This window comes from Contarinia nasturtii, unplaced genomic scaffold (assembly GCF_009176525.2).
Source record: "Contarinia nasturtii isolate CC-2019 unplaced genomic scaffold, AAFC_CNas_1.1 Cnas_scaffold_493, whole genome shotgun sequence".
Lineage (NCBI taxonomy): Eukaryota > Metazoa > Arthropoda > Insecta > Diptera > Cecidomyiidae > Contarinia > Contarinia nasturtii.
Window position 1 is genome coordinate 62,373 of NW_022197846.1, and position 16,334 is coordinate 78,706.

At 32.8% G+C, this 16,334-nt stretch overlaps 3 protein-coding genes across 6 annotated transcripts in view; 2 read left to right on the forward strand and 1 right to left on the reverse strand.

The window, feature by feature from the left end:
• Positions 1–2,701: 2,701 nt before the first annotated feature.
• On the forward strand, positions 2,702–4,962 carry LOC116339172 (SET domain-containing protein SmydA-8-like). The gene is made up of 6 exons (XM_031764885.1): positions 2,702–3,058; positions 3,117–3,353; positions 3,420–3,766; positions 3,839–3,922; positions 3,992–4,310; positions 4,376–4,962. The coding sequence occupies exons 1-6, from the start codon at positions 2,745–2,747 to the stop codon at positions 4,731–4,733; spliced, it is 1,659 nt and encodes a 552-aa protein (XP_031620745.1). The 5' UTR covers positions 2,702–2,744; the 3' UTR covers positions 4,734–4,962.
• Positions 4,963–5,464: 502 nt separating this feature from the next.
• On the reverse strand, positions 5,465–8,353 carry LOC116339173 (F-actin-capping protein subunit alpha). 3 transcript variants are annotated; one of them, XM_031764887.1, is made up of 5 exons: positions 8,010–8,353; positions 7,601–7,755; positions 7,014–7,342; positions 6,412–6,758; positions 5,465–6,335 (listed from the first exon to the last, which is right to left on the reverse strand). In XM_031764887.1, exons 3-5 carry the CDS (start codon positions 7,246–7,248, stop codon positions 6,060–6,062), a joined length of 858 nt encoding a protein of 285 aa, XP_031620747.1. In that variant the 5' UTR covers positions 7,249–7,342; positions 7,601–7,755; positions 8,010–8,353; the 3' UTR covers positions 5,465–6,059. The 3 variants fall into 3 exon arrangements, with proteins under 3 accessions (XP_031620747.1, XP_031620746.1, XP_031620748.1); XM_031764886.1 differs by lacking the exon at positions 7,601–7,755 and having other exon boundaries at positions 8,010–8,352; XM_031764888.1 differs by lacking the exon at positions 8,010–8,353 and having other exon boundaries at positions 7,601–7,950.
• A 937-nt stretch (positions 8,354–9,290) lies between these two features.
• The window catches only part of LOC116339064 (DE-cadherin), a 63,747-nt gene continuing 56,703 nt past the window's right edge, over positions 9,291–16,334 (forward strand). For both annotated transcript variants that reach the window (XM_031764698.1, XM_031764697.1), the window contains exon 1: positions 9,291–10,733. In XM_031764698.1, coding sequence (XP_031620558.1) covers positions 10,170–10,733 — 564 coding nt within the window. In that variant the 5' untranslated portion in view covers positions 9,291–10,169. The remainder of the gene's footprint in view (positions 10,734–16,334) is intronic.

Below are 16,334 nucleotides of genomic sequence, written 5' to 3' on the forward strand. Positions count from 1 at the left end.
AATTTTGCAAATCTAAATACAGATTTGAATTGTACATATTTTGTACATTTTTATACAATATACGTTGTTATGATAATATGGATGATTAAAAAGTTGCCCATTCGCGGCGAATTCAAAAACTGCTATAAAAATTGGACTGGGTGAAATTTGGGTACACGATGATAATTTCTCAAATCTGATGGTTGATTTGAATTGTACATATTTTGTACATTTTAACGACGTATACACTGGAGGTGTACGAAATTAAAAAAAAAAAAAATCCGTAAATCGAACTTTTTTGATTTTTGAACTTTTGGCTCCAGATAGTGACCCGATGAAAATTTTTCAAATCTGATGGGTGATTTGAATTGTACATATTTTGTACATTTTAACGACGTATAACTTTGGTGTTGTACAAATTCGGGTAAACATTTTCCGGGTTTTGATATTTTCAATTTTTAAAAATCCAAATTCTGAAAATTTTTTGTTGGTACATAATCATAAAAATTGTTGTACATAATTGTACATAATTAGTACATTTTAGTAGTATATACGATTTTTCGAAAATTGACATCGACCGGAAATTGACTACCTATCCTATTTTTTCTTAATTCACCAAACACTTCTGGCAAACAAATGGTGGTGTACCAGTCAGAATTGACTGTTCTACGATCCTCTAGTGGAACTGTTGCCACATGTCCACTAATTGCGAAAAAACAGGCAACCATTTGCTTCGCAACACTTCGAGCACGAACAACTTTCGTTGGATTATCTTCACTTTGGAAGACCCATACTGTCGACTGCTGTTTAGTTTCGGGCTCATACGCATATATATATCCACGATTCGTCGCCTGTGACGATGTTATAGACGGAATATGATGCACCGCGGTTATATTTGTTGAGCATTTCATTGCACCAATTCACACGAGCTAATTTTTGGTCATCGGTCAATTTATGTGGAATCCAACGAGAGCAAATCTTTTTTACGGCCAAATGTTCATGCAAAATCGTGTGTATGCTTCTCATACTAATGCCCAAGGATGCCTCAATCTCACGGTATGTGACATGACGATCTTGCTTTATCATGTTTCTGACAGCATCGATAGTTTCTGGAACAACAACCGATTTTGGACGACCTTCACGGAATTCGTCGATGAGCGAATGACGACCACGATTGAATTCAGTAAACCAGTGATATACAGTGGCCTTGCATGGAGCTTCATCGCCAAAGACCAAATGAAGTTGATCAAAACACTGTTGTTGAGATACACCCAATCCAAAGTCGTAGTAAATTATCGCACGAGAATTTTCACGAGTAAAATTATTTTTTTTTGTTGAGACGCAATTTAGATGTCACTGTAAACAATACAAATAGCGCGCGTATGACAGAACGTTCTGAGATCGTTTATGCTACCAAATATTAAACTTAACGAATATGACAATGGTTTGTATCGGACAACACTAAATATTGCCAATTCTATATGGAGCAGCCCTCGTAAAATAAGACATTTTCTTGATTCAAGCAAAACTTTACTAAGCAAGAATTAAAACGCATATTTTGCTTTAATTTAATTTAATTTATTATTATTATCATAGCTTCTGGCCAGAGAACCGAGGGGTTGGATTACCCCCACCCCCTGAAGAAAGATTTTGGGAATTACCCCTTTAATTACAAATTGCGAAAAATATTCTTTCGATTTGCTAGGGATTCTCGCGAAACAAGTGAAGACCTTTTTCAGCTCTTCACTTTCTGAAGCAGGAGAAAATATTCAACTTTGCTAGGGTTTTTTATGGCTAAGGGAAAAATCTTTTAATTTGCTAGGATTTTTTGGCGTACTGAAAAATCTTTCAATTTTGCTTGGGTTTTTAGAGACAAATGCTCTGAGACACCTCCCCTAGGATTGAACATTATCAAATGATATATTTTTTGAATTTGAGAGAGTCCAAATAGAAAAAGTTACCCCTTTACATTTTTGGAAAATTTTGAAATTAACCCCCCCTGAATCGTCACCTGCAGAAGCTGTGATTATTATGTCTTTTTATTTATTTAGCTTTGGTTTTTTTTTCACATATTTTGGTTATGTATTGTAGATATCCGTTTTGGCGGCGCGCATGACACTACAGACTTAAAAAATAAACGTTAATTAGTGATAAAAAATATTTATTTTAATGTATCATAGAATCAATTTTTTATATAAATTCTTTGTTTTTGATTCACACATTTTTTTTAATTCACGGATTTCTTGATTCACGAAGCCGGACTTCTTGATTCACATTTTCATGCGTTGGTTCACATTTTCTGCTTGATTCACGCTTATTTTAAACTATGGTCGACACACAACCATTTGCCGGAAAATCGAGAAAAAGATCGAAAAAAAAACACGAAATTGTATAATTTCATGAAGCAACTAGATAAAGCTACATTTATGTAAAATCCATTGATATTATGCAAAACTCATAAATTGTTGTATTCAAATCATTTATTTTTAAGATTTTCGGGTTTTGGAAAATAGTCCTACATTTGGATATTTTACCATAATATCATAATTTGCCGTGTTTTAATTTGAACATGGTAACCAATCTAAGCAAGAAAGACAGTGAGAGATATAGAGAGAAAGAGATATTAAAATATGTAATTTTGCGCAGGCGCCGTAAAATACTAAATATATTTCAGCTATGCGATCAAGAAAAGATAGCACTGATTCAATAGTAAAACATAAGTGTCAACGGTGCCGAATTGTGTATTTGCTACTGAAAATTAAATAATGGAAAATTGTGCAGTTTGCAATAAAAATGCTCCATTCAAGTGCACGGCTTGTAAGTCAGTGAATTATTGCAGTGTTGATCACCAAAAGAAAGATTGGCCGAAACACAAAATCAATTGTCGACCATTCAAGATCGCAACATCAGATGAACTGGGACGATATTTGATTTGCACGCGTGATATACCCGCAAAAAGTGTGATATTTATAGAACAACCATTGGTAATTGGTCCGAAGTGGGAATGTACGGAATCACCTGATTTTCCGTGCGTTGGATGTTTCAAGCCAACACCAATCAATGGAAATAAATGTCCAAAGTGAGGAATTGTTTTTTTTTTTCATAAATATTTTGTAATATAAATATGTTTGTATTAGTTGTCTATGGCCAGTATGTCAAACCAATTGCATAGGACTCAAAGATCCACAAATGCACGGAGTGGAATGTTTCATTTTATGTATGCGTCGTAATACGAATCAAACCTTTAAATATCGAAGTGAAGTCTTACTTACCCTACGGTGCTTATTACTGCAGTGGAAATATCCGGATCGTTGGGAGAAAGTAATGATGCTTGAAAGTCATGATCAGCAACGTCTTGGCACGCGTTATTACAAGTAAAACAATCATAAATTCGATTATAATGATACATATCCAGCTCATTAATTTTATAATTTCCTCAGAGAAGCTGATGAACGTATTGTATCATATTTGATGGAAAATTTCTGGTCCGAAATCGATAACATTGAAAAAGAGCTGGGAAAAAAAATTGTTGAGAAACGCGACAAAAAAATGTTACATCGAATTTGTGGAATTATGGAAGTGAATGCTTTAAATATTGCCTTAGGCCATGAAAATGATGAAGAAGTTAGCGCCTTATTTGAAAATGCTTGTATTTTGGAGCACTCGTGTCTACCCAACTGTTTTTATACATTTGATACGAAAAAAAATTTCAAAATAACAATGCGCGCCGGAAGAACTATTAAAAAAGGCGAACACCTAAGCATCATGTACACTCACATGCTATGGGGTATGCCAATTTTTTCCATTCATTTTATCTTCAATATTTTTATTCTATTTTTTTTTGTGATTTTCTCCTTAGGTACTCACATGCGAAATGAACATCTTCAAACAAATAAATACTTTGTATGCAAATGTGATCGATGCATTGATTCAACCGAACTCGGTATATGACAGAATTGTATATTACAAAATTGATTATGATACATATATTTATATATATATATTTTTCTAGGTACAAATTTTAGTGCAATGAAGTGTATTGGTGATATTGGGAAGACGTGTGGTGGTGTATTGCTACCGAAAGATCCGATTGATCTTAATTCTGAATGGTTTTGTGACCGATGTGATGTGTCCATCCCAAATCAACAAATAGAAATCATTTTAACGAATATAGAACAGGAAGTGGACGATTTGATGATGCCATCTGTATCGAGGAAAAATCAAGCATTAATTGGACCACAAGATTTTGAAACGCTCATCGAAAAATTATCGCATTTGTTAGACGAAAATCATTTTCATATGTTCGCACTTAGACATTCGCTGATACAAATGTAAGGCAAATTCATTATTTTATAAAAATTCATTTTTTATTTAAATTGTTCTATAATTCTCTTAGGTATGGACATAAAGAAAATTACATGCATCATGAATTATCCGACGAAATACTAGAGAAAAAGATCACAATGTGTGAACAATTGCTAAATATTCTTGATAAAATCGATCCAAATACAATGCGACTCACCTTATACACTGGCATCGTCTTGTTTGAACTGCATTTAGCTATTTTGGAGCAAAATCGCCGACAAATTACCAAAGGAATAGAATCGAATAAAAATATCTTACTTTTGGCTCAAAATTATTTACATCGCGGTAAGGAGGCACTCTTACTAAATCAAGACATTATTCAGGGTCGCCAACTTATCAAATCATTTGAACGGGCTGAAAATGGCCTACAAAGCATTCTTAACGCCTAAAAACGGCCACATGTGTCAAAGAATGTTTTATAGGATTAAATGGCACTAGTTTTTACAATTGACGCGAATTTTTACACATTTAGCTAAATAAAAAATGTTGAATCGAATTTTTTTTTAATCATTTGTTTATTTAATAATTAAGAGTCATCAAATTTAACAAGTGTTATATTCGTTCCCGCCCATTCAATTTTTGTATGCGTCGTATATTATGTCCATCGTGTTGAAATGATTTCAATTTATGTTTCAATTAAATTATGCTATTATTTTTTAATTCAACAAATTCGAGTTTCTTATTTTTAGCCATTTTTAATGCAATGTTTTCGTATTTATTTTACTACATTCGGTAATGAAATATTATTATTTATTTATTTTTATTAAACTAGTGGACTGACGTCTCCCAATGAAATCTCTATATATCGAATATTTAATTTTACTGTAAAAAATCTTTGTAAAAATGAAAATTTCAATCCACTGCTTTAGTAGAAGAAAATTATAATAAACTACTTTCGTAATTTATCGTTTAATTCATGAAAAATGTTCTAAAGTATTAATATAGTAGGAATTTTGGCAAAGTCTTTATCAAAATGGAATTCGAGAGCGAAAATTGGAAACGGATTGATACGTTGTAAAAGTGTGTCCAGCTATTTAAATCCTTAGAAGATGTCAAATGGAAATTAAAATGGAATTGGTTTCATTTTATCGGGATGCATTAAAAATAGACTATACCAAAGCGGAGTTTTTCTAGTCAGATTTTATGACTGAATTCAACAACCTTTTTTAATTTATTCGAACTCTTGTGGCAAGTGAACTGAAAACAGATTCCCCAAATCCGTTGAATTACAATGTTTGAATATTAGATTTATTATGGGATATAAGGAACATAACGCATTTATTTCCATTGCCATTTTGCAATAAATTATTATTGTTGTTTTTTTTATTTATTTTTTTTTCAATTAAATTAAAATTTTGGAATCGATTTGAATGGGAATAGATTTCCGTATGCCATATTTTGCCACTTATCTACAATTTGAATAATAATTAATGTTTCGTATAATGCATGTAATTATGAGTGAAAAAGGCTTCCATTGGAATTTATTGTGATTTTCGCATAATTTTCTTTTTTTCGATTTTCTTATTTAGTTCACATTTTGACCAAAAAAGCCTTTCCCTTTCAATTATCGATTTATTTATTCAATTGATTCTGAAAAAAATGGCTCATTTGGCATATTTTATTGCAAATGATCTGTTTCTGTTTTTCAGTTCGTTTGTTTGTTGTTAATTTTGTTTTCTTCTTCTTTTTTTCATTCAAAATTGCTCAAATTGTTCTTATTGTGATTTTAGCTCTTTTCCAATGCTATATGACACAATTTTGCTCCAGTCTATTTTCGTTCGAGTGACCGGTAATTGTCTTCGCAACGCCTTAAACGTGGTATCTGACATGGTTTGATAGTTTTCCGATATTGCCGATTGATATTCATTTTCTGCTTCTTCAATTATACGAATGATCTCTTTAGCCGTGGCCACTTCATTTGTTACAATAATTGATTCGCGACATTCCTTTGCAGACACTAATTGTACGTTACCGTCTTCATAGTAATGGATCTGTAATTTTCGTACAACATATATAAAGAATCAATTGCACCGAAATTTGATTCAAGTGGAAATTTGTTATGTATACCTGTGCTTTTAGAACACCTTTCAGTTCACATGCACTGCCACTGCCTGGTGTGAATGTAAAATGCCATTGTGATCTCCATCGACCGTTCCAAAAGTTTTTCGGTTGAAATTGATGATCCTCGATGCAAACATTTAAAGTAATTTGGCCATTTTGTGAGCGACCAAATACTGACGAAACACCATGCCGATAATGATTGGCGGTATATGCTAATGTCTCAATATCAAGAGCAGATCGCCATAGTTCGGCCAATGAATCAGGTTCGTACGACTGATATTCACTGGCCTCTTTTCGCAAATGATCATATTTAAATGATTGCTTCGTTCGTGGATCGTAAAAACGGCTACCACCTACACGATACCGTTTCACAATAATAATGAAAAAAGAAAATATATTAAATTTAATACATTGAGATTACATCAGAAAAACACAAACAATTGGATCAATTTTAATCGCTAAACAAAGCTTCTAACGGAACTGTCATATCGTTGTAAACAAAATACGCTTGTATGAAGTATGAGTAATCGGGCGTGTATATGTCATTTTTTATTGCTGTGAGTATGATAGTTGATAGTATTGTACAGTGTGTACAACTGTACACTTACCCAAATCGTTGAATTCTGTGATAATCGTTTGATGATCGGAACCTTCTATTCGAACCGGCGTTAATTGATCTTTATTGTATTGTGCGAATGCATGGCTTGCACCTTCTTTAAGTAGACCATCATTTTTCAGCAGTTCTCGAACATCGTTGAATACTTCGTTAAATTCACCGGGTGGTGCATGCAATATGAAATCGGATACGATGCGAACTTTCTCGGGATCACTAATCTCTTCCATTCTGCTCGTACTTAATTAATCAATTTATTTCGAATGCAATGAAATTTAAAGTCTCGAACCAATTGAATAACGTCTACTGTAACCGCGCCTTATTCTATTCCGTCCAATCGGCGCAAATAAATCCAAGAGACGATATTTTGCCCGTGAAACCGATGAATGTTGTGGCGGAGCACCAGAAATGATAAAATGCGTAACAAAAATTAAAAATAAAACCAATAAAAATAATAAACAGAAGGGAAAAAGGAAAATAAAAACAAAGATTTCGTTTGTGAGTTCAATTTTTTTGGTTGAATTTTTGTGGCACCGAAAAGTAATTTAATGAAAAAGAAAATCAAGGTAAAAATTTGTATGCCTTTTGTTTTTGGTCTGTTTTTTTTTGTGTGTGTCGGTTTCGACACGAATTTTCAGGAAATTGGACTGAAGAAGCCGCAATTGTTTGGAGTTACACCTCTTATTTGGCTCACAAGTGTAAAATTATTCGAAATGGACACTTTGTATCGAATTTATCTGGAAAATTTTAAGTTGATTTATAATTTTTGTCACATATTAAACGACCACTTTCTTCCTACTGAACTAGATTTGCTTGTATATTGTAAATGTTAGCACTATTCGCTTTCTATCGCTTAAATGATATCATCTAAAACCGAAAATCTTGCACCCAAAAGCGACATCAATATTATTCTCAGTTCATTGACAAAGAAATTAACACAATTACTCATCGAATGTCAAATGGATTTTGTTAAAGAATAAAACAAATTTACCGATTTGAGAATGGGGGTCCTGCTTCAAATTGCTTGTTGTTTACACGTATGAATTCAGAATTTTGATAGAATTGAATGAAAACTCCAACTTCAAAACTTGTTCGCTGGATTTACATTTAAAAAAAAATCATATTCGTCAAAATACCGACTTGTAGTTGTCTCTTTCACGCTCATTCACAGATACACGCATACGCACACATGCATACCGATGCCATCTAATACGTGGTGGGATTTTTGTATTCTATACCAGTGTATTTGTTCGTGCATTTGAATCAGAATGGAAATGCGTACTAGATTTCAACATATCTGCATATATTGCATGCGCCGCTAGATGGTAGACTTGGTCTTTTCTCTGCGGCCAATAAAATTTTTGTTTATAACATAAGCGCAAACAAAATGATGAAAAGAAGCAGCTGTATCGGCAAACATTTAAAATCGTTATCAAGTACTTGCATCCTTTAAAAATGATAACAAATCTCGCCTTAATTACTATACTACTGTAATCATTAAATTTTCAATTAAATTGAGTTCGTTTAAAAAAAAATTGAATGAAATTAAAAAACTTTTAATAATTCACAAATGTATACACACAATTTCAATATGTGATAACTTTCTACAATTCTTATTCGAATGCTTCAAAATGAATCCAATTGGACACTGTATTTATTCTATGCGCCCAATATTATTACTTCAATCAGCCAAACTGGAGTTTATTTATGCTGTCTGTCTCTGTCTTTCAAGATTGTCAAAACCGCAAACATACAAATCGTCCGCACACAACAGACTGTGAGTCATAAGCGCATACCGTGTATACGTTTAATAAAAACACATATACTTCTACTATATAATCATTTTTAATTTGATTTCTGTTTAATTAAAAAAAAAAAATCTGTTTTTTACACTCCCGATGGCCGAAAGATAAATGAATTTTTTTTAAAATAATTTAATGAAATATCGATGTTTTTCTCTCCAAAAAAATCTATTACTTCATGCAAAGCATTTTAAATGAAATCGATGTCAATAGATGTTTTCAAATCGGACAACACCATTAAAAAAGTTGAAATTTTCTTCCAAAAGAGTACAACGAGAATTGTAGAATAAATAAGCTATAGCTTTTGTTGCCGCTATTGTGATGCCGTTTGAATGGTTTGAGATTCAAACGTGTGCGAGTGTGTGTGAGTGTGTGTGAGTGTGTGTGAGTCAATGCATCTCTATACGAACTTTAATATGTATGCACAACACTCAATCAACAGCACAATACACAGTCATCGTGTTATCCATGTTGGAAACATAGCCGCACGGTAAAGCGGCAAATACCAAACCAAAAGTAAATAGCGACAATAGAAACCAGTTCATGTTTGTAGCTTGAGTGGTGAAGAGCGTGATTGCCGAATATCGCTGCTCTCTGTCTCGATACGATCGTATATACACGGACGAACGAACCGATTGAAAGAAGTGGCAACAAGTGTTTGTGTATAAGTGTACGATAGTCGCGCTTTAAGTTCATTGTTCGTGCAAGTGATTTTTTTTTGTATACCTCCACGACATTCGCCGTCTTTTTCTCCGGATTTTTTTTTGTATTATAATACATTTTCTTTACCACAAAAGTGATTCATTTGTGTATTGATCATATTATATCGAAATGTCATTTCAACGTATAAAAATGAAAAAAAGAATCAAATGCATTTGAATCAAATTAATCGGCGATCACGAAAGATGATTCATTTGTTGGTTTCATACCATTTGTTTTTATAAACCCAGTGCGACAAAATTTATTTGTTTTTCGATTTCAATCAATGGAAATATTATGATGAATCGTGACATGAAATGGCTGATGTTGTTATTTTTTCCCCTTTGGGACAATCGAATCATCTCATTTGTGAATAAAACATACTAAAATCAGACATAAACTTCAAAATAATTTCATATTCAAACAAACAAACGTGTGAAACAAACACAAGCAGCAAAAGGATGGATATGAGTCATCAAGAAACGATTGCATCGATTTACCATTTTCTGAAAATTTGTGTGTGTTAAATTGAAAATTACTAGAAAAAAAAATTATATTATATTAGTATATATCTATCTATATATATAATAAAAGTGAACAAAGGTAATATATATAACGAACAAAACTGTCCAAATAAATAAAACGTAACCATGGATACAAAACAGTGTCGACGCTTTCAGTATAGCGTCAAAATGTATTTCACATTGATTTTATTGATCGTACAAATAATAAATGCATCGACCGGCCATGATGAAAGTGCCAATAATAATTTGAAGTTAAGCAATAATTTGGATTCGCCGCGACGCGATATCGCATCAGTATCGGTGACCGAAGTGAATCGTAGTCGAAATTTGCGACAGGCCCTTGGTCAGGCCTATGATGATAATGCATACCAATACAGGGAAATTGTGCCGTCCCATTCGTATAATCATGTGCATAGTGATTTCGATAATAGTGTTGAACGAAATAGTTCCGATAATCGTAAGCCAGCCTTTAATGGATGCAAAGATTATGCACCAAAAGTGAAGGAAGAACAACAATGGAATACTTTTGTGATAAAAGTCGATGCCGAAGATCCAGACGAATATGATCACATTACGTATAGCTTTGAAAAGTCAGCAAACGAACGGGCCAAATTTCGTATCAATGAAAAAACCGGTGAAATCGTCACGTCATACACATTCGATCGAGATGAACCGATACGTGAAAAGGAGGTGAGTTAAACAAATGAATAAACTTTAGCCAACATAATCAACCGGAAATTGCACACTTTTTATATGGAAAAAAAGAGGAACAAATATTTGCTACTTGGCATAAAATGTGTGCAAATTATAAACAGAACCATGTTTGGTCAATTCGGTGTACAATTCACACTGATGTGAATCGGATAGTGGAATATTGAACAATGATTCCATCAAAAATATGTGTTTCTTTTGAATATCTTTAAGAATACTTACGGCATCGTAATAAATACGACAACTAGACAGTTTATCGCTGTCTAAAAAATCAAATGTGTGCGCTCATCAACTTTTTTTTGTTACTAATTTTGTGTTTTAGTAGTGGTACGCTAATCAAATTTCAACCATATGGTATGCCATAATGAGATTTACCTTGTTTTTCCTTGTTCCTTTTATCCACACTCCATTAAGCTAAGAAGCGAGAAATTCCAAGCAATGGAGTTTATTCAAAATACAAAAAAAAACGCTTCTCTCGGGAGTTTATTATTTAACCATTAGAGTCGTTTGCTCTTAAAATCAACCAAAAGGAAAACATGCGAGACCCGTTTTTTGGGTTGAATAAAAGAACACAGATGAAAGGTCGTATAAAAAAGTATACAGACGTCCAACAAATACTCGGTGTGCATGCAGTTGCATATAGATCTTTTATTGATCATTCTCTATAAGTGAATAGTATGCGTGTGTGTCTATATATATGAGAAACATTGTTCACGTAACGTATATATACATATAATATAAAGTATATTCATTTCGTCATCGATCGTCTGCTTTCCATTTTAGAAGTATATGTTTTGTAAATGTATGTTTGATTGTGAGAGAGAAAGAGAATCCATCGAAAAATTACCGAAAGAAGTAAAAGAAAACGAAAGACAAAAATTACATAGGTAGAGAGAAGGTAGAGAAAACATCCATCTTAATTTTTATTGTAGATAGAGAGAGAGAAGCGAACAAGAGTATGTATATGTAGTTGATTTTAGGTCTCACGCGTTTGTAAGTGTATGCATGTAAGAAGGTTCGTGTCATCGACGTAGCAGTCTTATGCTTCACAAATTCTAAATGGTTTCTTTTTTATTACCTGTTGTAGCAGCCATTCCAGGTGAACAAATGTCGACTAGAACGATAGTGGCAGGCCCAAAACCAAGATATTAAAAGTAAATAATGAGAAACAAGAGAAAAATGTTGAACGACAGTCGTCGACAACACAGATACGCACAACGAACGAAACGAGAAAATAGAGAGAGAGAGAGAGAGGATAAATTTTTTTTATTGGTTTTGCTCCAGTGCACTGTTGCCGCATCGTATTTCATTCTTCTTCGCGTCCAAACCTTTTTCACTCTATTCTCTCGATTCTTTTCAAAATTTTCTTCATGCTTTGCTCTCACAATAATTTAACCGACAAAAAAAATATACAGCGTTCAGCATGACTATTTCTAACCAAATTGATCCAAGGCGAAGTGAGATTTATTTCGAAATTATATTCGTCCGTTAATTCTGGAGTATGTGTTCAAATCTTTCATGATTTGATGTTTGAATGGAAAAACATAGCGCATAAAACAATATGATTTGAGTAACACGAAAAATTATGTTTGCAAAGAATCAATATGATTCTTTTGCCTTTTCCTCTACAATATTTCTTATGATCTGTAATGCACTTCTTCTCAATTTTTTTGTATACTCTCGAAACGACAGAATCAGAAAATACTGAGCCAGCGAAAGAATGATTCGAAAAATAAAAAGAATAAATACTCGCGTCAATATACACATATATACACTCACAAAGCTCACTCACACTCACATAAATGCATGCCACATACAAATGCACACCTTTGAATTGCGATACAAAGACCAAAATGCTGAACTACCTTAAACGCGAAGAATGTCTCTTATACACTGATATGCATTTCGACGTATGTATTCAAAGTACAACAACCACGTTCCATTGTATGTAATATCTCAGTGTATGAGAAGTATATTCATTTTATAGTCGCTAAATACATCGAATTTATACACCGAAAAACTTTTGAAATAACAAATGGACGCGCGAATGTTCGGCAATGAAAAAACATTAAAATGAATGAAAAAAAAAATCGTAAAAACTAAATTGCAAGACAACTATGAAAGGAAGTAACAAACAAACGCTCATACGAAATGTACTAAATGTTTAGTGAAAATGAGAGAAAACATGATACGAAGAATAATATTTGTTTGCCTATATGTGCATAGGGAAAGAATAAAAAAATATGCCCAAACGATAAGAAATGAATTTTTCCGAAACATATTGAGACGAAGAAAAATATAGAAGAAATAAAAAAAAACCTAAATCCAAATCCAAAATTAGCTACAAAATGGATATATACCGTACTCACACGTTTTATGAATTTGCACAAATTCGCATTTGTTTTCGATGAGCTTGAGTTGAAGGGATCGCCGTAAAAGACATTCCCTAAAGGTAAGAAAAAAGAATAAGAGCTAAATCCTGCATGGACTTTTTGTTATATTTTGTGCATTATGTACATTTATTTTTCGCATTTTGGTAAATTGTTGTTGGACCAAAGTGCAAAACAAATGTCCATAAACGAATGAGTACAAAGATCGAATTGAGAGCAGATGCATTTTACCATTTGCTTCCTTTGTTCATCTTATCCCTATATGTGTTCTCCTCCTTTCAAAATTGAAAGTCGGTATAACTATATGGTTTTGCACACGTAACGCATACCTTTTATACCCAGAAAAACCCACAGGTATACACTTGCACATGACTATGGGCATATTTTTTTTTATTGAACATTTTTTTGTATTCTAAAGAAATTGAAGCCTCTGGAAATGTTGAAGATTGATCACAGATAAACAACTACTCACTATTTTAGTCATTGTTCGTGTGAACATAATAAAAATGAAATTTATGGTGATCTTTACTGCAGTTTGTAAACAGATTTGTTTCCAAAGTGTTGCCCAAAATCCAATGGACTATTGCAATATAAGATATGAAATTCAAAAATCAAAGCATTTGGACAAATGTGGTCAAAGAGTATTTCTCGCAATGCAAAAACAACAAACTACTTCATACAATGTGTACATTTTAAGAAGCCCTTTATCAGTCTGTATTTCTCTTTCTGATGATTTCTGTTGTAATATAAACTTCCGATAAAGTACAAAACTTTACTGATTATTTGCCATTGAGCGTGTGGCATTGTTTGCTCATTCTTGTTTGGATAATTTTAGTTCAATCAACTTCAACAAGTGAATTTATATAATTTCCGTTGATATTTTCATCCAGTCTTTTCGAAAGTCACATCATAACAAATCACCCCCCAACAATATGGTTGTTTGTTTGAAATTCTTATTGAAAAATATTAATTTGCGTGATCTCGTTGCATTTACTTTGATTTCAGTGTTTGTTGCATATATGCAACTTGCACAATGTGACACAATCCACAAAGCAACATGAAATGAGATTGTTTGTTACAAAAAAATGGCATGTTTTATAATGCATTCTCCCAATTGAAAAAAACTGTAATTTGTACAGACACATACACACACATAAAAATATACACTCAATGTATATTCAATTGCATCAAAGTGAAAAGAAGCAATTTTTTGTTGTGGTGTATCCATATAACATTATATTAGTCTATTCATTCAACGATTTCATGCATCATTTGTCCATAGCACTTTGATTTTAGATTCCACTCCTGCTGTCCTTTTTACTGAGTTTTTTTCTATTATTTTCTGTCGCTTCGGTGTTGGAATTCGTTTTTTCGGCTCTTGACTGATATAGGTGATGTTCTTATTATTTTTGTGTAACAAGTCGTCGTATCTCTTCAACGTTATTCGAGTGAATTGTGTCTTGAGATATGTCGGTCTATTATCAACTACAATGGTACTAAAAGTGCTAGCGCATCACATCACAACACAACGCACACATATAAACAAAAAAAAATAACCAGCACAAAACCGAAAAGAGAGAGAGAGAAAGAGAATGAGAGAAAGCGAGAGTAAGTGAGAGAAACGGAGATGAAGAAAAATATTAAATGTAAATTAGATCGGCGGTTTTGCTCCAACACAGCGACTTAGCCGTTTGTGTACATCATTCTTTCATTGCATTACACTTTTGGTCTCTGGATATATCGTACGTGTCTTTCTTGTCGATGTGGCTATTCTCTTGCTTACTATTACATATCGCTTTCTGTTCCTTTGCTTCCACACACACACACATATACACACAGGCTCATGTTGGTTTTTACCATTTTTGGGTACATTGTTTGTTTATCTTAAGCTAAGTGAATTTTAGCTTGAATACATTCTATAATGCTGAATTCATTGTATTGTTATCGTTGCAGCCATTATTGCCATTTCTACTTCTATTTTTATCTGCTTAGTTTCGCCATTTTCTCTCAATGGATCTCAATTGTTTGGACTGACTTGAATTCGGCCAATAAAAGAAACGACGTGTTTTCAAAAGCACATCAAAATCACGTTCATATACCCATTTTTCTCCGGCATGTACGTGTAATGCATTGAGGTGAGAGTGTATTTATATGTGCCCTGTTTCATAGAGTGAATCGTGAAACGTGAATCATGTCTTGTTTTCATGGGAAAATTACACTTTCGATCTTTTCACATTATCATTTATTTTAACCGATCGATTTTTTTTTATATTATTAATTTATCTCACATGGAGATAGTTTGTAATTTTGTATTAATGTTTGTCATGTGAATGGAAATGGCACTCATATTTGCATTTTGGTTAACAAATGTCGGAAATAGATTGCTCTAAAGCTCGTTACGCACAGTTCGATAGTTTATGTGGAAAAGAGCAAAAATGTTGTAATGAATTTAAGTGGAGTTCTTAAAATTTCATAAATTATTTCATGTGATGCGGCATGATCTACAGCACCACACATTACGTGTACAAAACACATGTAATTCATTGGCTTTTAACAAGGTGATTACACGCCACTTGAACATTTTGAAAATTAATAATTTATTTGTTCTCAATAAACGAGTGAGTATTCACAATATTTATGTTATCCAGTGGCATGAAAAGGGAAAAAATCAACCGAAAAAAAAAACGCAACGAAAAAATCTAACGTTATAAAAAACACAGAATTTTCTAGCAGTACTTTAAATGTAAACTATTTAATTATAAATTATTTTAGAATAATTTTTTTTCCTACGTTTAATTCTAAACCATTTTCAGCAAGCATTTTGAGTTTTATTTTATGTATGCTTTCGAAATGCATATAAATATTTTATTCCCATTTTATGTCATTGCTCAAAGTTGAGGTTTAGAATGCAAAATCACTATGAGACCATTTTATGATAATAATTATTGTAAAACATTGATTGGTAACCATTTCGTAACATTGTAATTAACATCAAGCACAATTCTTATCCAAAGAGATTGAATGGAGGATTTTGGAAATCGTAATGGAGTGAAACAGACTCATGCTTTGGAAATATGACCGAGTTTGTAATTAATATGTCTACAATAAATTTGATTCTAAAGCAAACTATTGAAAATTTATCGCTAGGGCATTGTGTAATCGATGCCACCGTCAATGCAAAATATTGTGG